Source organism: Lethenteron reissneri, chromosome 40 (assembly GCF_015708825.2).
Source record: "Lethenteron reissneri isolate LAM-NWPU_2019-01 chromosome 40, ASM1570882v1, whole genome shotgun sequence".
Taxonomy (NCBI): domain Eukaryota; kingdom Metazoa; phylum Chordata; class Hyperoartia; order Petromyzontiformes; family Petromyzontidae; genus Lethenteron; species Lethenteron reissneri.
Window position 1 is genome coordinate 5,862,510 of NC_083818.1, and position 20,142 is coordinate 5,882,651.

Sequence of the window (20,142 nt, forward strand, 5' to 3'; positions counted from 1 at the left end):
GGCAGCAGTTTGGGATGCGGGGTATTTCTAGTTGCATGTTCTCTCTGTATGTATGTGTGTGTGAGAGTATGGGGAGAGATAGTGTAGCAGTTAGCGCCCTGCGCTTTTAACCCGGCGACCGGGTTAACACCAGTGACGATTATCTGAACAGGTCCTGGGCTTACTCTAAGTCGACTCAGCCTCAAATGAGTGCCTGGCGTGGTTTGTAATCATCGTCACTAGGGAGACAAAGGAGGCCTGGCGTGATGCTGGTCACCCACCCCCTCGTTTGCCGTGTCGGCCTTCATGGGTGCTCACTCACAACACTTACCCCAATAGTCTGTTTCAGCTATACGGGGCATCTTTGTCTTTTTATTTGGAGCAGTAGTGGAGCTGGTAGCGGCCTATGCTTTTGACACGACGACCAGAGTTCAATGCCCGCTCATAGCCAACATCAGTGGCGAATACTTGAACTGGGCCTCCCCGAAATCGACTCACCTTAATTGAGTACTGTGCCTGGTGTGTTGTGTAAACAATAGCACTGGGGAGACAAAGGTGATGGGGTGCGGCTCTGGCCACACCACTCACTCGTGTGCCGTGCCAGCATTATTAGGCGCTTGCTCACCGCACTTGCCCCAACGGTCTGCCAAGGGCAGTACGGGAGTCTTTGTTCGTGGGTATGAACATTTGTTAGTGAGTGACTGAGATGAGGAATGGTGGCAGCAGCAGCAGCAGTCGCTATTCAGTGGTTTACACGGGGGGGATTAAACGAGCACAACATAGACACAACACCGTGTCAATTCCAATTGTGTTTACTTTACTCGTATGTAAAGAAAAATAAGCATGTGTACGCATTCGGGTTATTTTTATATATTTATATAACGGAGATTGGTTTTATAAGCCCTGACTGGCATTTAGTTTGTACTAGCAGAAAAACGGATTTAAAATGGTATTTTACATACATATGTATATACACACAGAGAATCGTGTAATTGTCCTCTTCGCCATGTCAAGTGTCTCCTTTTATCAGTTGTGTGCTCACAGGACCCGCACACGTTATAACATGGCATATGAGCGCTTTCATAAAATGTTAATATTCAGCCGTGACTTCCAGCACAAAGCTGCCTTCCCTTGTGGATAATGTCAGAGACGTGTTCTTGTTATTTTCGCACGCATTTCATCGACGAAGTGTCGCACAGCGCACTGCCAGGGTTTCAGTGGAACAGTGATCATCTAGGGGGTTCAGCGGTAATGCAGTAGTTAGTTCACTGGACTATGAACCGGCTCGCCTGATTTTGATTCTCGGCCATGGCTAATTATAATTGTTGGTGGCATTAGCCGTGGGTGTGAACCATTCCTGAACCAGTATAGGGTCGCTCCTTCACCGACCCGCACTGGGCAGTGCAGTGAAGTATGGTCAAGGAGGCCTTCATTCAGCAGTGGATTGATAAAGGACTTGATTTTTTATTGTTATAATAATGAAAATGAAGTGATTTAAAGTCTCATACTATGGAATGACTGGTGTACAACGCATACATGTGGGCTTGCTGGTTTATTGAACAAAAATAAGCTAGTTAGTGTGGATTTTGGAAGGAAATAGCGAGTGGATGTTGTCCAAATTTCTGAGCTTAGTCTATTGGCTATTAACAATCTGATTGATTGATTGGTGGGTGTACATGCAGACTATTAATGCAGGTGACCCACTAACTATTGCATTGCTGGTTTTTAATTCACGTGTGCTGTTGGCAATTCGAAAATATTGAAATTGTTCATGTGATTTTGAATTCATGGGTCATGACTTTTAATGTGTTTTTGCTTGTGTTGTATCGTTCCAATTGTGCTATCGGCATGATATCATGAGACGGAGAAAAACGCCCATTTGGAACTCTCACAGAGAAGTACATCACCCCATGTTAGACCACAGCCTGTGGAAGGTGATTTCACAGAACTACTCCTGAGGAATCACTTCAGGTCACGTTTTGTCCATCTGCACTTTCTCATACAGGCTGCTGTAAAGATTAAAAACAAACTCAACTCAACATATTTGTCAATAAAACACCGTGGCCTTTAAAAGGAAAAATATATAATAGCCAACGTGCCAGGCAATGATCCTTCTTTGTTCATGTGCTATGAAGAAAGGCCGTTGCTCAAAACGTCACCTCTTCTGTATATTTTCCTTTCAGGGCCACAGTATTTATTTGACCACTGGTTTGAGTTTTTATTATTTATGATTATGATTTTGCTTGTTGTATCAGTGCCAACGCAGCAGCAGCAGCGATGGCGGCCGGCATGACCACCAAATAATCTGGTGTAAAGATGTTCGTCGCTTGGCGGTCAAACCAATTTTTCAGATGTGGAATTTATCCAAATTCATTGAAAATCCCGCTTTTAGTGCGATTGGGGCTCTTGTGTGGCCATTGGTTACTGGGCTTAGGCCTTCAAATCGGATTTGTAGTTAAGAACCGGGGTTAATCCACAGGTGGCTGTCCGAATTTGAACCCCAAGACATCTCTGTGACCTCTCGGCTACCCAGGCACCACACGCTTTAATTCATTTTTAAATGCAATTTTAATTTGCCATAATTTTTTCATGATATTTTCCCCCCTCGAATATAATTACCCTTTACACTTCATTTCGTTACAACTCTGTATTTTTATCCATTTGTCCCTATTAAAAATTCATGTCTGAGTGCACTCTTGACTTAAATGAGTAACGCCTATTAGAAATGGTTACAGCTCATTTGGTAGCCAGCAGTTCTAATTCAGGGCAGGGTCGGCTTTGGTATCATCAATGTTATCATCGTCGGAATCATGAGCACCGGGTTTCTCAAACTAATACCAACTGGCGAGGCTACGCTGTTCGGTTGGAGGTCAGAAATGGTCGCTGCGTTAATTGATTAAAGACTATGCGCCTGTTATAGGATCATAAATTACTACCACTGACTGAGGTCTGTCAAGTCAAATCGTCGCACTGAGCGGTCACCGAAGCAGGGTCACCGAATTGACTCCTCTGCTCAACTGTTGCAGTCAATGCCACGACCTAAATATCTTCCTTGCAGAAATGTCCCCATTCCTGCAGTGTCTGCCTTCCTGGTCCATCACCTTTTTCTCCACTCATTCCTGTACTCGGCCTTCTCCACATTCACTCCATGGTCATCCGTACCCCGGTGGTTGACCACTTAGAACCACCTCCTTCCTGGCCTGTCTCTCTGTCTCCTCCCTGCGCCCGTGTACCATCGTGGGGGCACCAGCTGGGGGTTTATAGAACTCCACCCCCTCCCCTACCCCCCACCCTCTCCTGTTTTAAACAATACCACGCTCCAGGATTGCCTCCACGACAGTGCTTCCTCTCTGCTTGCGACATTTATGTATGTACGTATTATATACGGTGGCGGTGACGCGGGCCAGCGGTAGCGCAGAGGTTCGCGGTTCGAGCCCCGAGGTCACCCTGGTTAATAATGCGGGAGTATTAACCGTTCGTACGCACCATCTGCTTCGCAGTAAACGCAGTCGACGTTGAAATGTGTGTCCGTATGTTGAACTTCTTTCACACCGTACCCAGCTAACCGTGCTAACTGGAGGTGCGGGACGTGTCGTATCCTACAGCTAACTCTGGGTTCCTGTAAATCCTCTGCAGGGCAGCGTCGTGAGAAGGACCATCGTGGACACGGACGAGGCGTCGCCCGAGCAGCTCCACGGCAGAACCGTGACTCCGGTCGACGCCCTCATCCTGGCGCCCAGCGGTGGACTCCCCACCAGGTGAGCCGCCCCCCCGGCGCCCCCTTCGCCCCCCCCCCCCCCCCCCCCCACAGCGAAGGTGCGTGACAAAAGCTTGAGAGAGAAGATACTCTCAACACGCTGTCCTAACCACGGAAGAGACCCGGCGCCCCGATTATGGGCACTGGAGCTATGCTGACTGTCGTGACTGCAAGAATTCATATTCTTGGTTCTTTCGGTAAAGTCACGTATTTTCAATTAATTTTAAATTTTATTTTACTCTTTTTATTTTTATTGTGGTTTTTTGCTTTTATAAAAAAGATAAGTGAATGTTTTATTTATTTCTATAGTAAAAAATCTATCTACGCGACTTTACCAAAAGAACCAAGAATATGGAGCTATGCTCTTTTAAATCTCGATGAAAAGCTAATTTCTTTAGAACTGCTTTTTGTGTTTAGTTTGTTGTCCTTCCCACACACACCCCCTATTAACACGGTTGGCTACCTAAGGTGCAAAAGAAGCTCAACGTATACACGCGTGCTAAATCGCTGTCCGCTCTGCTGCTGCTGCTGCCGCTGTAGCTTCTCGTCGACACTGTCACGCGCGGCCTTCGCACGCCTCCACACTGCTGCCAGCTTCCTGGAAATCCGCGACATCCACGGCCGCCTCGCTGACATGGTGGACCCCGGCGACCCCGTTGCCTTTGACCTCATGCGGGAGGAGGCCGACCCTCTGAAGGGCAACGAGATCGTGCTGCAGTTCGTGGCCTTCAGCAGGTGCTGGCGCTCCGCCCGTCTGTGTCTGTCTCTTCGCCTGACCATAACGTGGGGTCACATTAACTCAAGTAATAAGGATCCAGTTCAGGTGGTCAAGCCAGATAACCGCAGGAGGAGTAGCAGAGTGTATCGCTTTGATGTTTAGTTACGATTGTGAGATACTCACACTTTGCTTGGGTGTATCCCCTCAATGTTCAGTTAAAGGATCCTTGTCCCAGGGGCAATCTGGCTCGTTGTTTGTCCCTGAAGAGGACCATTGGCGTGGCTTGTGTTGTTGCTCTGAAGAACGGGAGATCGATGATTGATGTTCGGTCGCCGTGTTGAAAGCATTTGTCGTGATTTCTAACTTACGAGTGTGGACTGCGTGAAGTCTTTTCATCTTCCTCTCCAAATTTCAATACAAAGTTTGCAATGCTATTCAGAACTCATTTCTAGATTTGAAGCTTTCGTGACTGCAAGGATTCATATTCTTAGGTTTTTTCTGTAAAGTCATGTAGGTCAAAAATTCAAATTCAAATTAATAAAAGTAAAATATAAAATAAAATAAAAATTACGACGTTTCGGAGGCAACACAAGCTTCCGTCTTAAGGTGGAACCGTCACAGCACGATAGCTGTATCAAGTAAGATACTTACTTGATACAGCTATACTTACTTGATACAGCTATCGTGCTGTGACGGTTCCACCTGAAGACGGAGGCTTGTGTTGCCTCCGAAACGTCGTGATTTTTATTAATTTTTTATTTTACTTTTTATTAATTTGAATTTTTTACCTACGTGTCTTTACCGAAAAAACCTAAGAATATTCAGAACTCATCAATTTGAAACCTGGCGAAATTGAACAAATGGTTGCCCAGAACTTGAAAAGGTAAACCAGAGCAAAATATGGAAGCGTGTTTGCCCAGCTACCCGTCAGAGACAAACGCATGTTGGAAAGCATTATATTGCAAGCCAATCTCCACTGTTTCTTCAGTAGAGAAATCGTAAAACTACGTGAACTCTCTCCTGAAGCGATGTAGTAGCTAGCAGACCTCGACATTGGCATTTAGCTCCGGAACATAGTACCGTACTTTTAAATATTTTTAATGCGTATTTTAGGATGTCCCCAATGTTGTCTTAATTGTCGTGAAAGTTCTGGCCTGCTGGGCTACTAGGTAGCCAAGAGATGGCAGTAGAGAAAGTCGGTTTGCAAGTGGTAGCGCTTGTCCCTTGCAGCAAGTAGGACTTGGGTCTGATTGCCGACACAGGATTCCAAAGAACACAGGATGAGATGTTACTATCCTTTGTGCAAGCACTTCCAAGAGTTCATGAACAGTGAGCCTGGTGAAATTTGGGGAGCGCATCGTCAGTAGTGACCCTTTGGTTCCTAGGGTGTTTCGGCCTTTCATACTATACACCCTCCCCAAAGGCGGCCAGCGACAGGGTGATCAATCCTACGCTTGCGTCCCATTCCCAATTAGTCATAGGAGTTGCCTTGTTGTTGATAGCCAACATCCCATGGGACTATGCATGGCAGGGGCGTTGACTGCATACCTCCTGGCCCTCTCACTTTGGGGCCCAGCTGGGGTCTTTTCTCTTCATCCAGAGCCACTGACTGCTGTCTTCTGCCACCTCCGTCTCCTGCCTTTTGCCTCTTGCACTCCAAAGCTTTCTGCCCCGTACTCATAGATGATGTCCCCCATCCTCTCCAACTTCTTCTCCACTGTGCCTCGAAGTTTCTCGAGGGTCAAGGTGAGGTCAGTATTCACTGTTTCCCACAACTTCTTGTCACTGGCGCCAGGCCACTTCACATACGGTCTGTGCCCTGGTAGTCTCCTCTCGACTGCAGGTCTGGGAGGCTGGGTGAGTTCCACTCCTGTTGTTGGTTCCACCTCAGTTGTTACTTCGGTGCTTGAGTTTACGTCCTCCATGACAGTGGTACTGATGCACTGCAAACTATGGTTTGCATCCAGTTGCTGTGCTTCATTCGACTGATTTGATCGCTTTCGCAGAAAGTAATCAATGCGAGGCCTCTGTCTCTCTTTACCCAAACACCCCTTCTTCCCCTGGTGGATCCTCAACCCATGGTGTGATGTAACTTTCCTCCAACCACAGACACATACCTGCATCTGTTTGTGGCCTGCTGTTGCAGCGGAACTTGTGACAGTTGCTGTGGTGTTCTCTTGTGCTGTGCTCTCATTACTCGTAGTCGTTTCCGGTCCAGTCGTTACCATGTTGTCAGTCGATGAGTCATCTTCCACCCCCGCTCTCCCAGACTCTAGGGGTATTCTCGTATGTTGACTTTCTGTAGCTAAAGCGGGTGTTTCCAACATAATGCGAAGCATGGGAAACTACAGAAATGGGAAGCTAACCCATGACGGTCCCAGTGGGGTCTATTCCCTCCTGTCAGCCGTCTCTCTGTGCCGCCACAAGGACTTTCCCCTGTTGTCAGCTGATCTTTCTCAGCAGTCACTGGACAAGACCAGATATTCAGATTCCAAAGAACACTGGATGAGATGTTACTATCCTTTGTGCAAGCACTTCCAAGAGTTCATGAACAGTGAGCCTGGTGAAATTTGGGGAGCGCATCGTCAGTAGTGAACCTTTGGTTCCTAGGGTGTTTCGGCCTTTCATACTATACACCCTCCCCAAAGGCGGCCAGCGACAGGGTGATCAATCCTACGCTTGCGTCCCATTCCCAATTAGTCATAGGAGTTGCCTTGTTGTTGGTAGCCAACATCCCATGGGACTATGCATGGCAGGGGCGTCCTCCTCCCTGAGTCAAGCATTGTTGACTGCATACCTCAGGTGGTCAAGCCAGATAACCGCAGGAGGAGTGGCAGAGTGTATCGCTTTGATGTTTAGTTACGATTGTGAGATACTCACACTTTGCTTGGGTGTATCCCCTCAATGTTCAGTTAAAGGATCCTTGTCCCAGGGGCAATCTGGCTCGTTGTTTGTCCCTGAAGAGGACCATTGGCGTGGCTTGTGTTGTTGCTCTGAAGAACGGGAGATCGATGATTGATGTTCGGTCGCCGTGTTGAAAGCATTTGTCGTGATTTCTAACTTACGAGTGTGGACTGCGTGAAGTCTTTTCATCTTCCTCTCCAAATTTCAATACAAAGTTTGCAATGCTATTCAGAACTCATTTCTAGATTTGAAGCTTTCGTGACTGCAAGGATTCATATTCTTAGGTTTTTTCTGTAAAGTCATGTAGGTCAAAAATTCAAATTCAAATTAATAAAAGTAAAATATAAAATAAAATAAAAATTACGACGTTTCGGAGGCAACACAAGCTTCCGTCTTAAGGTGGAACCGTCACAGCACGATAGCTGTATCAAGTAAGATACTTACTTGATACAGCTATACTTACTTGATACAGCTATCGTGCTGTGACGGTTCCACCTGAAGACGGAGGCTTGTGTTGCCTCCGAAACGTCGTGATTTTTATTTAATGTTTTATTTTACTTTTTATTAATTTGAATTTTTTACCTACGTGTCTTTACCGAAAAAACCTAAGAATATTCAGAACTCATCAATTTGGAACCTGGCGAAATTGAACAAATGGTTGCCCAGAACTTGAAAAGGTAAACCAGAGCAAAATATGGAAGCGTGTTTGCCCAGCTACCCGTCAGAGACAAACGCATGTTGGAAAGCATTATATTGCAAGCCAATCTCCACTGTTTCTTCAGTAGAGAAATCGTAAAACTACGTGAACTCCTGAAGCGATGTAGTAGCTAGCAGACCTCGACATTGGCATTTAGCTCCGGAACATAGTACCGTACTTTTAAATATTTTTAACGCGTATTTTAGGATGTCCCCAATGTTGTCTTAATTGTCGTGAAAGTTCTGGCCTGCTGGGCTACTAGGTAGCCAAGAGATGGCAGTAGAGAAAGTCGGTTTGCAAGTGGTAACGCTTGTCCCTTGCAGCAAGTAGGACTTGGGTCTGATTGCCGACACAGGAACCTTCCTCCGTGGAGTTTTAATCCTATTCTTAGGTTTTTTCGGTAAAGTCACGTAGGTAAAAAAAATTTAAATTAATAAAAAGTAAAATAAAAATAAAATAAAAAATCACGACGTTTCGGAGGCAACACAAGCTTCCGTCTTCATGTGGAACCGTCACAGCACGATTGCTGTATCAAGTAAGAGCTTACTTTACCGAAACAACCTAAGAATATGAATCCTTGCAGTCACGAAAGCTATAATCCTGTTCCTCCGGGTTCTCAGTTTTTTTATTTTTCCCAGAGCAAAAAACAAGTAAACCCGTAAAAACAAAGTTTTTCACTATAAATCCTTTATATGCGTGGCAGCTAGAGTCTTCTCGTCCTCTGGCTTGAGATGGCTGCCACCTATGGGTCAGATGATTGTCTGCCAGTATTAAGCAATTGGTAATTAAATATTTAATTTGTTTTCCCTAAACAGTGTAACATTTTGGGAATTTTTTTTCACGAACATTAATTGTCTCGCACAACGAGTCTGTGTGGAAAATGTCAGCTCGATGGGATCACGGGAAGTGGGTTAAAAAACGACCGAAAGATTTGCACGGTCGTAAGCAAGCAAGCATGCAAGCAAGCAAGCAAGCGAACTTAATATAAAGGATTTAAAAACAACGTAACTGGCATTGGCCAAACGTCACAATGCTGAAAATTGACCAAATTACTCAATTGGGGTGACACGTAACAGCAACATTGCGCCCTGTATTGCAAAAAATTGTCAGGACCGTCCTGAAAAAAGATTCTTGAAACCTCAGTAAGGCTTTCATGGGTAAATAAGTGTAGTCGTAGGAGCAGTAATAATAATAATTGTACTATACACACGAATATGATCGTATGTATGCATGCCATGCCACAGCCTGTGTGTTCAGTGAAGCAAAAGTAGGCTGAAATGTCCCTGCAGCTGGGGCATCTGGCAGTCATCACACAACCCATTTTGAACACAGAAACTCAGCGGCCCAGTGTATCCACTCTTGATGTAACAATTCACCCTTTCTCCCCCTGCCTGTGCTGCCCTCCGAAGGCGATTTCATGAATTGGGTCACACAATTTAATCCAAGCATTAAGAACAAATCTTAACGTTCAGTGAAGGTATGCGACAACTATTTCAATACAGCGTCACACGTCGAACCCATTGCATTTACCAAATATTCTTACCACGTGTAATTCGATGGCGATTACCGTGATTGTTAATAAGTGATATTAATTTATTCATCCTTGAACCTGCAATTACCCTGCTGTTGGGGGCACCTGGCAGTCGGGACATTCACCACTGGGCCAGTTTGAAAAGAACCTTTGCTCAACTTCTTACTTTATATGTCATGGGGGTTTGTTGAGCCATACTTCACCACGCTGGTCAGTGTGGTAGGGGTTGTTGAAAAATCACATGCAATTTACATGTATTCCTTTCATCTCTCACTGGGCTCACATGCGTGCGCTTAGAAAATTCATTCCGATTTTTACGAATGTTTTATCAGTGCATGAACCACTGTCCCCTCTTTTATATATTTACCATTTGTGCCACGAGATGAAGCAACACCCAACTGGTCAAGAAGATTATCATCAAGTCCTTTCAAGGAAATTGACATCACAAGACTCTCTGTGATGGTGGTGGCGGTGTTGACGCCTCCAGAACATTTCAAATACCCCTTTGCTATTCAATATTGTACGTCGCCGGGAATCGTAATGCAGGTCACTGGGTTTGTAGCGCATTGTTCTAACCACTGTGCGATCGCCCCCCCCACCCCAACCCCCACTCCATTCTCACGATACTTACCCAGTTATTTTCTAGAAAATTACCAGAGTGCACCGTGTCTGGTTAAGTGGACATTGCAGGCCAGGCGGCATTGTTTGCAAGCGTGCTGGCATTACAACCAAAAGTCCTATTTTTGTAAACGTTTGTCCGCATGATTTGTGTGACGTTAACCACTGTCCCTACATAACCCCGGGTCACCCAAGTCATCTTTGTTAAGGGAGATATTGAATCTCATCGGTCTCTCACCGTGTTTAATAAAGGGCATCTGTCAATCCAATCAATTGGGTGAGATCAAATTGTCTTTTAACCTTAGTGCTGAATTTGGTTTCCCAAATGACTCACACTTTAGCATATGTCACTGGCATTATGACAATTACAGTTCGCGATGGAAATGATTGTATGTGATTCATGATTTTGATTATGCTGATGACCACGGTGAATCTGTTTACAATAATGCATATGGTGCTATTTTTTATCTAAAGATAAGGATGGTGCAGATAATTCTATTGATTATTACGATGACAACGCTGATGATTAAGAATGCAAATGATGATGATGATTGTGACGCTAATTAAAACCATGACGATGCTGGTCATTATCATGATAACTGTGAACGCGATAACAGATGCAGACACAGAAAATAAAAGTGATAAAGCTGATGGTCAGGAACGCATCAATAGCACACTCAACTTTCACCGTGCCGTGATAACGATCACTAACAACCACCGATCGTGTGACTGACTCAATTATAAATTGCATCATTACATCCGGGAGGTCTATAATAAGGGACCTATACATATCCTCCTTATCTCATCAGAGAGCAAGCTCACAGTGATGTATTGATGACTAGTGTTAAAAAAAAAAAAACTTCAATGTGTGATCGATACAGCTTCCTTGCACCGAGTTTGATGTACGTAGGTGGCTGTTTTTAACCGAGAACATAAATAATTAAAATGAACGTGTTAACAAAAAAAAAAACGCAACCCCGTGCCATATTTCCTAACCATCTGGTGCTTTCATTTTCGGTGTCCCGCTGACTCGACTCCCAACAGAGCGTCAGGAGGCGGTGGCGGGAGACGGGACGGCAGTGTCACCCGTGCGCCCACGTCCGTCTACTTCACGCTGCACTTCTACCGCTTCCCGCCGGTCGCCACGCGAGCTCTGGCCCTCTCGGAGGTGCCTGCTCACGCCCGATCGGACGAGCCCACCCTCCTGCTGCCTCTGGGCCCCGACGGGGTTCCGCTCAAAGGTAAACAGCGGCAGGCGGCGGTGGCTTATTGCCCCCCAGCAGATCGCTGGCTGCCCCCTGTGACCGTGCGATTGTATTACTGGCCCTGTGGGCTCACCACTGCCTCGCTTAGCACATGCGGCGCAAATAATACCTCCTGACCTCCTGACTATTACTGTGGCTCGCACAACGGCCACCTCTTTCACGCAATTGCCACTCCCTAAGCCCTCGCTACCAACTAAATGGCTCAACTACTGCCATGGAGGGCCAAATACTCCCCCGTGGCACAATTTACGTCCATTTGGTTCAACTACCGCCCCTGTCTGTGGTCCAGCTACGACACTTGTTATCCGTCCATCATCACGGTGACACGACTCCACTCCGTGGCCCATTTACCACCCTTGTGGTCCATTTACCACCTACATGGCCCAATACCACTCCTGTGGTTCAAGCTTTGCCCATGTGTCCGAATGAATGTACTTGCGACCCAGAAACCTTCGCAAAGAAAGACCAACTCTTCCCATTGCCTCCCGACCCTCTTGTGCCCTACACCCCCACCCCCATTGGACCAAATATTGCCGAGATGACCAACTTGACCTCCCCATATCCTACCAGTTTTCTTTGCGGTCTATGTATCCCTCTGACCGAAACGGCCAATTCAGTAGCCCTCCTACGCTTCCTCGTTGTGCGAGAGGTCAACTTTACAAAAAATTACATTAAATAGCCTGATTTCTTTCGAGAGCCCATCTCTTGTTTGAAAAGGCCTTTGAAGGTCACAGTGGCAGATTAAAAGATCCGTGGAAAGGTCGGAGTAGAAAATTAAAAGACCCTTGTAAGGTGACGGCTGGAAAAAAAAAGTTGCAGTGTCTCAAAACGTGCCTATCACAATTACCATTTAACGTCTGTTACTTCGACGCGTGGCGATGATGCGTGCGTTCGTTCACCGTTCTCCATTAAGCGTGCCGCACAGACAGCAGTACCGAAAAATCACGTGGCAAATGTTGAAGGCACGCGTAATTGGGTGGGGTTTTTTTTTTGCGTTTGCCTCTGGGAGTCTTTTCAGATCCAAAGTCACACTTTCAAAAACGTGATGCTCAACCAATGACTCATTGTTGCTCCCCCACCTCCCTTGACCTAATTGCCTGCCCCAATATTACGTGCAATCGGGGCGAGATGCCTCTGCTTTGTACGGAATGACATTGCATCCGCACCTCATTTAACAACCCCTACCCCGGGTTTAAATTCTCAAATTGAATCACCGAGTGTGAAACGTGAAAATATTCATGTCGGTTCTGTCTTTGCACCTCCCCCCCCCCCCCCTGCTTCTCAGGATCATCACAAATACGAACAGTGCACGTAACAGTTTTTTAGCAAGTTAAATTATTTTGTAAGCTATTGTTGTGTAAGTTAATATCTACACAGAAGTTTTCCACGAAAGTCGCATTGTTGCGCTATTGAGTTGAACTATGTTTGCACCTCAGTTGCTTTCTTTCTGCCGAACTCTCAACTGTCTCTCCTGCGCCTGTGTTCGTCTCTCCCCTTTGTTTTTCACCTAAATATCCATCCCCTCCCTCATATCCGTAAATAACGGATATCTGTGAATAACGGATATGAGGTAGGGGGATCGGGTAAAGCACTGGGCAATGAACATGGTGACCTGAGTTCGATTCCCAGCCGTGGCTAAAGTAAATGGCAAGTGATAGCGGATTCAGAATATATATATATTTTTTTGCTGGAAGAGTCCGATGAGATCCGAAGCAATTTTTTTTCACAAACGTCCAGGACGGGCAGGTCAGAAAGTTGCAAAGACAAGCAGTACAAAAACACAATAGGAGTGCAAAGTATAGGAAAGTGAAACAAGTCACTAAATGTAAATACATAAAAGTGTATAAGTGCATCAATTCACGTCGATTTTCAACACCAAATGGAATCTTTGGCACTGCAGGAAAACCTGAACAAAAACAGTCCCAGACCCCACACCAAGACAATGCACAGGCCCTCAATAAAAATTGCACGTTAAACTTGAACTATCGACATACGGATAAGGATCAAAGTCACAAATCACAATGGCAAAAATGTGGTTGTATCCAGCATTATAATCGGTCATGGACCCCCAACTCCACCCCCCAACACCGTTTTCCATCTAATGCTGGCCACCTTGATGGGTTATGGTTAGATAACCCCCATGACCGACATGCATGCCTTCATCTGTTTGTGGATTTACAAAGTTAAAGTTGATTATGTTGAACAAGGTGAGAACTCAAGAGACCAAGATGAGTGTCTCTTGCAAGGGTGATCGGGGGCATTAGTCTGCCAAAAGTGGGGGGGGGGATGATTGTACGTACCTATGTTTAACACGACCAATAGCCATAATATAGGTTTTTTAGGTTAGATCGCGTAAATATGAATGTGTCGTTAAACCTGCCACAACCCGACACAGCCAATTAGTAAGCTTTGTCACGTTAACAGAACACGCCAAATCCTTACTAGTGACGAGGAGACTTGAGATGGTTAAGCAGGATCTTTATTTACAAAGCAACTCACACCGTACTTCCGCTAATCATCGAAAACCAACCTCGAAACCCTCCAACTTCTCTCCCTTATGTAGCCCGTCCCCCGCCCTGTGTCACACTGCCGGGGTTTTCTACCCCTTTGACAATCCTTCTCAGGTTTTCCCAACTCTGTTAATCCTTCTGGGGCCAATCCGATCAAAGGGTCCTCCACTCAATAATAATCGGATTGCGTGTAGTACACGGCATGCGCTCCCGTGACCCTTAACCCCTGGTGTTTGTGTGCGAGGATGTCCCGAGCATCCTCTACACTAGTACAGCTCACCGGTGTGTTGGAGTGTAAACTCACAACGTTTACAATTCGAGTACAACGTTTCGTCAGTAATTACAACCAGCATCATTAGGCGATAGTCAGGGTTGTGGAGAAATATTCCTCCTGTTTCGGTCGGTGTGCTGTGCTAGTAACGAATTGGAACGTTCTGTTTACGTGACAAACCTTCCTAATTGGCTGTGTCAGGTGGTGGTGGTTTTAATGACGTGTTTTTTTCTCCGCGATCTAACCCAAAAAACCTCTCATGTATGTATGTGGAACTTCTTTCGCAGCGTACGTAGCCAACCATGCGAATCGGAGGTGCTACCATGCTAATTGGAGATTGCTGTGTATAGTCCCAATTGTGTAAATTGCAGTACATTTTCGAATCTGGCCAAATTTGCACCATCACCAGAGAAAAACACATTGGTCTACTCTTGCCAGTGACGTCAGGGGGATCTTTAACTGCTGGACTGCTAGATCCTACTGGAGATCTGTGGAAAAAGAGCGTCATAGCTCATCAGATTTCTCCACGATAAATAAAGATTCTGATTAACGTCCACCGTGAAGAAAAAAGGAGTACCTAGTATTATCACAGTTATTACACCGGTAGTGTTGATCACACCCGTAGTGTTGATTACACCGGTAGTGTTGATTACACCGGTAGTGTTGATTACACCCGTAGTGTTATCACAGTTATTACACCCGTAGTGTTAATCAGTGAGGCCCACTGGATTCGAACTGTGAACCTCTACAACAAGCGGCGAACGTGCAACCGCTGGGCCACATCACCGACAATAGGGCTTCAAATGATTCATAATGATTAAAGGATATGATTGACAAAATGTATACCGATGTTAGTTGAGGTGCATTTCCTTGCGTTAAGATTTCACTCGATGTAAAAAGAGTCTTTCTGTATGCAATCATACACATTGTAGGGAATCATTGCTGCATTGATTAAGTGCCATACTTGCGTCGGAGTTCATTTCTTGGCACGCAGCGAATCCGCTCGTGATTTCCAGGTTTGCGGAGGTCAGGCACGTCCAGTGCGGTTAATTGTATGAGTGGTGGTTTTTCAGTGCGCTTGGCATTTCAAAACCACCAGAGAGGCCTTGACACGAGTAATCCAGAAAACTCAGGATGGATCTCTTTTCTTTCTCACAAATGAGTTAAAATCCAATCCCACCCCATCACGCGCATCTGCTCGTCTGCCGAACATCATTTCGTTGGCAGGAAACACGGTGGGTGTTTCCCTCCCCCCCCCCCCAGCACCTGGTTCACGCACAAGAGATACATTATTTGAAGAATAAATCATCGTTAATAATGGAACGGAGAGAACTTCTTCCTTTCGAGATAGGATCATTACACAGGACGGCATTCACCCTCCTCGCCCAGCTTATCAGCAGCGAGCAGGCACGGGCCCTGTGATGCTTACATTTTATTTAACTTTTTTAACCCCCGCCCCCACTTTGTTCAACGGACATTGTCAGCGGTGGCTCACGGCGTCACGCGACGTCGCTTGGCCATGACATTCGTCGCGGCCAAGCAACAGCCTTTAGTTGGTGGGGCAGCTTAGGGGGGCAGCACGGAGAGGAGCAATGGCCGACGGCAGCCATGTTTGCGGCGGCCCGCGGTACCCCTTGCAACGAACGGCGGCAAATTTGTCTCTCTCGCTTAACGGCGCGCGGGATTTGACATTCAATATTAACAACGTTCTCAATTCAGCGGGGGGGAGTGCCAAATGGGGAGGCAAAAAGACGTACGATGCAGGTATGTATGCCCCGTGCCCTAGCACTGGTTAAATGGGCCCAAGTTGTATTTATTTAGTTTATTTACGCACTAGCAAAGCAACAATTGTGGTGAAACGGTGGCATGGTGAATCTGCACGCCGCGCCATGGAACCTACGACCCGAGTTCGATTCCCCACCAGTGTCGGAGACAAGCGATATTTGAATTGGTCGTGGAGCTCGCCGCAGCCCCATCCCGTCACCGACTCGCACTGACCGGCGTGGTGAAGTACGGTCAAACAACCAACACGGCACGGGTTAGCCTTTATCCAGCAGTGGCCTAACAAAGGGCCGTACTATATGTTACATTTGAAAGCAACTGATTGGAGCACATGTGCGGGTTGCAGGACGGCTGGTTACCAAGAGATGGTACCCAGGTATCAGTGTTCAAGGGGAACGTCTAATGCCAGAGTCAGGAACAAATTTAAGTCCTATCCAGGAAAGTCAAGCATCACCTGTACTGGAAAACCAGTAGTTGGCAGTGGATGAAGAATAGCTGCTCAATGGGAGTGATTTATTTAACGTTGCCAAACCGTTTGAAGTCATGGACGTAGACACTTGACTTAAGCCGGAACAACCGATGAGCCTATGAAGCTCTGGCCCAAGCCGGGGTCGGCAATGGTGAAATATTACGGTGGACGTTACATAGGTGGATAAGTCGGGGCAATCGTACGCAAACTCGGAATATAAACTCGAAGCTGATTAACTCAACGTATTCTGCAATAAAATAAATGTACGTATAAGGTCTAAGGTAATTTCTGTGGGCGCTGAAGGTTGCATGCAGACAAAGACAAAGATCCCCTGTATGGCTATACAGGGGCAAGTGCTGTTAGCGAGTACCTATGAACGCCGGAATGGCACATCAGGAGGTGGGTGGCCAGCTCCACGCCTGGCTGCCTTTGTCTCTCCAGTAGCGACGTTTACACAGCACACCAGGTACTCATTTGAGGCTGAGTCGACCTCGGTGATGCCCAGGGCCGGTTCAAATAATCGTCACTGGTGGTGTTGGCCGTGAGCGGGAATCGAACTCGGGTCGCTGGGTTCGTAGCGCAGCGCGCTAACCGCTATACCACCGCTACCCACAAGACAAAGATCCCTGTATAGCCTTAACAGACTGTTGGGGCAAGTGCTGTTAGCGAGCACCTATTCAGAAACAACAGACCCACACATGCACACGGACATAGGCTTATGTATATTTAGGTTTCTCCTTCCGTTTCAGAGATGAAGCGTGCCTCAGATTAGCCACATGATTTGAGTGGGTGATATCGACCTGAAACCTGCGCTTTCCTATAAGCATAGCCATCAGATACAGGCTTGTGATGGACATTCCCATTGGATGGAGTTCAGGCTAGGGTCATGGGGAATAGGCCTTGTTGGACTTAATTGGTATTGACTCTTTAATTGGTATGAATGAACACAGTCGGTATGAACGTCTTAAGTCAAAGCTGCACACTTTCAAGTATTCCAGGACACACAAATGCCAGTGTGATTTGGTTTTGGACTTAAGTTTCATTACGGAACGAATAGCACACGATAGATTTTCGTTCAACCATGATTTGAAAAATGAGTCACCGTAAAAAAAAAAAACTAGACTCATGCCCAGTCCAACTGGGCATGCCATTATAAATATTCTGTGAAATAAAAAAAAAGATCACAGATACAGTATTCCTGCGTTTTGTTATTCCAAGTCGGTCACATGTGCCTGTGATGAGAGCATGTGATTCATCAGATTCAGGATCATGGTCGTTGAAACCAATTATATTATCAGGGCAAATGAGCAGTAGTTGTCCCTGCTGTACGAACTTGGCGTTTCCTCCGCTGGCGTAAGACTACAAGTGGAGACGAGTGCCGGCACGTGATTATTTGAGTGAAAGAAAAAAACACGCATCAGGCCAGATTTACATCTTGAGGCCGGAGCGGGTGAAACGCATTGCCGTGGTGATTCACCGTCGCAAATTTTCACCAAAGAAAATCTTCCCGGAACGAACTTTCGCACAGGTTGTCGGCCGGGCCCCTTTGACTCGGAATTGATAGAACGATTCGTAAGATTGTTGACCAGCCCCCTCCTGGGTTATGATGTTAAACTGCATCATATGGTGATGGTGTCACCGAAAGAAAAAAAACAGCTATGAAGGTCAGAAGGAAAAACACCTCATCCTCATGTCCTTAGTTATGGCTCAACAACCCTGGTGCAGAATGCCAGGCTTGTTGAGCTGGAGAGGGGAGGGGGGTGGGTGGGGGAGTGGGATCAGATGGGATGGATCAAGCTGCGAGTCGTGCCCTAGCCCTTGCGCAGAAAACCCAAGAGAGTGATGACAAATCCGAGCAACAGAGGTGAACAGGCACACCCGTATCCTTCCGTTGTGATATTGACGTCGCAATGCAGGCTCTCCGGGACTGCATCTCAGGTACTTGGTGGATCCGGGCATCATGAAGGCCGGGGAGCTGCGCTACTTTTACGACTACCTCGCCATGCACAGGCTGCACATCGACGTGTGGGATGCCCGATCGCTGCTGCCCATCGGGACCTGCTCCGTCCCTCTCAAGGTGCCCACCGCCCCCCAAAAGACAAAGATCCCTCCCCGTATCGCCTGTAACAGATTTTATGGGGCAAGTTCTGTTAGCGAGCAACCATGAAGGCCGGCACGGCACACGACGGGGTTCGGTGGCAAGCGTGGGCCACTCACGGCCGCCTTTGTCTCCCTCGTGGCGACGTTTACACACCGCACTAGCTAGACATTTGAGGCTGAGTCGACCTAGGGGAGGCCCAGGACCGGTTCAAATCATCGCCACTGGTGCTGGCCATGAGCGGAGGGAATCAAATTCGGGTCGCCGGGTTCGTAGCGCAGTGCGCTAACCATTATTCAACCGCTCCCCACCACTACCACCACCGCTTCTACTCCACTGGTTTGCGCCGTGCGTGAAGTGCTGTGCATGGAGGTCATTGTACGATGTGGAATTTGTGTTTTATTCGTATAAGCCCCCATTTAGAAGCATGCTTTTAGATTCCTTAGAGTATTTGGCTGTTTTAATTTCCACGTGGTAAGCCACTTCGTTCAGCTATCATTTGTGACCAGGTCGCTTCTGAAAAATAAGCTAATAGCTCAGAGGGTTTTACCTGATAAAAAATGCATAGTGAAGTTCTATTTGCATTTTTATTATTTATTGTCTATACCTTTTGTATACTTTTCACTCCTGTCGTGTGTTTGTATTGTTTGTTGTTGTAACGTTCTGACATGCCCTGACTAGACATATTCGGAAAAGAGCCTCATAGCTCATCGGATTCCTCCAGCATGAATAAATATTCCGATTGATTTCCTTTGTAATTGTCTCACCGCAGAGTGCTACCGTGAACACGGTTCCGCGTTGCGAACTTTGGGTCTCGACGCTAAACCCAGACCATTAATGTCGTGCGGCTAGTTGCATCCAATTTCTTCCGTGAAATGCTTCCTTAGTTCGCACTCATTTATATACCGGACTCGGGGAAATTACCCACGACTGCTTTCTATTCTGAGCGACCACCTACAGTGGTGGTGTTTGTGTGGGTGGTGTTTGAGTCAGTTTTTCACAGATGCCTTGGTGACATCACTGGCACTTAGTGTGGCGAATGGCGGTTGTTGTTGTTGTTGTTGTTTGCTGCCGGAGTCATTTATGGCCGTTGGTGTTTGTGGTTTAAGTGTCATGAGTGGTGCCGCTGTAAGATTTATACTTGTGGGTCCCCTTTCATCACCGATATGTTGCTGGGAGTGATTGCAAGTCTTCAGCAGCAACGTCTTTCACTTGGCCTCGTCGCATTTGCTCTAACGTGCTAACTGTAATCAAAACGTCGGATTTTCATCGGAGGCAATTGTAACTCGGAGGGAGTTATGGAGTGTGACTTCCCCCAATTTAACGCCGGACTTGATGCTGCATTGTTGTGGCAAACGCACACTGACGGGAACCTTGCTTGTGTGATTGCGCTGCTGGGCTGGGTGACTTGCAGCCACGCGAAATTATGGAGAGCATAGAAGAAGGATTTTTTTGTCAGTGTTCGTAGTACACAGCGCACTTGATTTCAGCTATCCCTTCAATTGTAGGGAAATCGTTCCGCAGGCGTTTAGACTGTGTGCTT

At 46.5% G+C, this 20,142-nt stretch overlaps 1 protein-coding gene across 2 annotated transcripts in view; it reads left to right on the forward strand.

The window, feature by feature from the left end:
• NPHP4 (nephrocystin 4) overlaps positions 1-20,142 on the forward strand; it is a 277,215-nt gene that overhangs the window by 159,169 nt on the left and 97,904 nt on the right. For both annotated transcript variants that reach the window (XM_061567973.1, XM_061567974.1), the window contains 4 exons: positions 3,616-3,737; positions 4,277-4,471; positions 11,249-11,445; positions 18,418-18,578. In XM_061567973.1, coding sequence (XP_061423957.1) covers positions 3,616-3,737; positions 4,277-4,471; positions 11,249-11,445; positions 18,418-18,578 — 675 coding nt within the window. The remainder of the gene's footprint in view (positions 1-3,615; positions 3,738-4,276; positions 4,472-11,248; positions 11,446-18,417; positions 18,579-20,142) is intronic.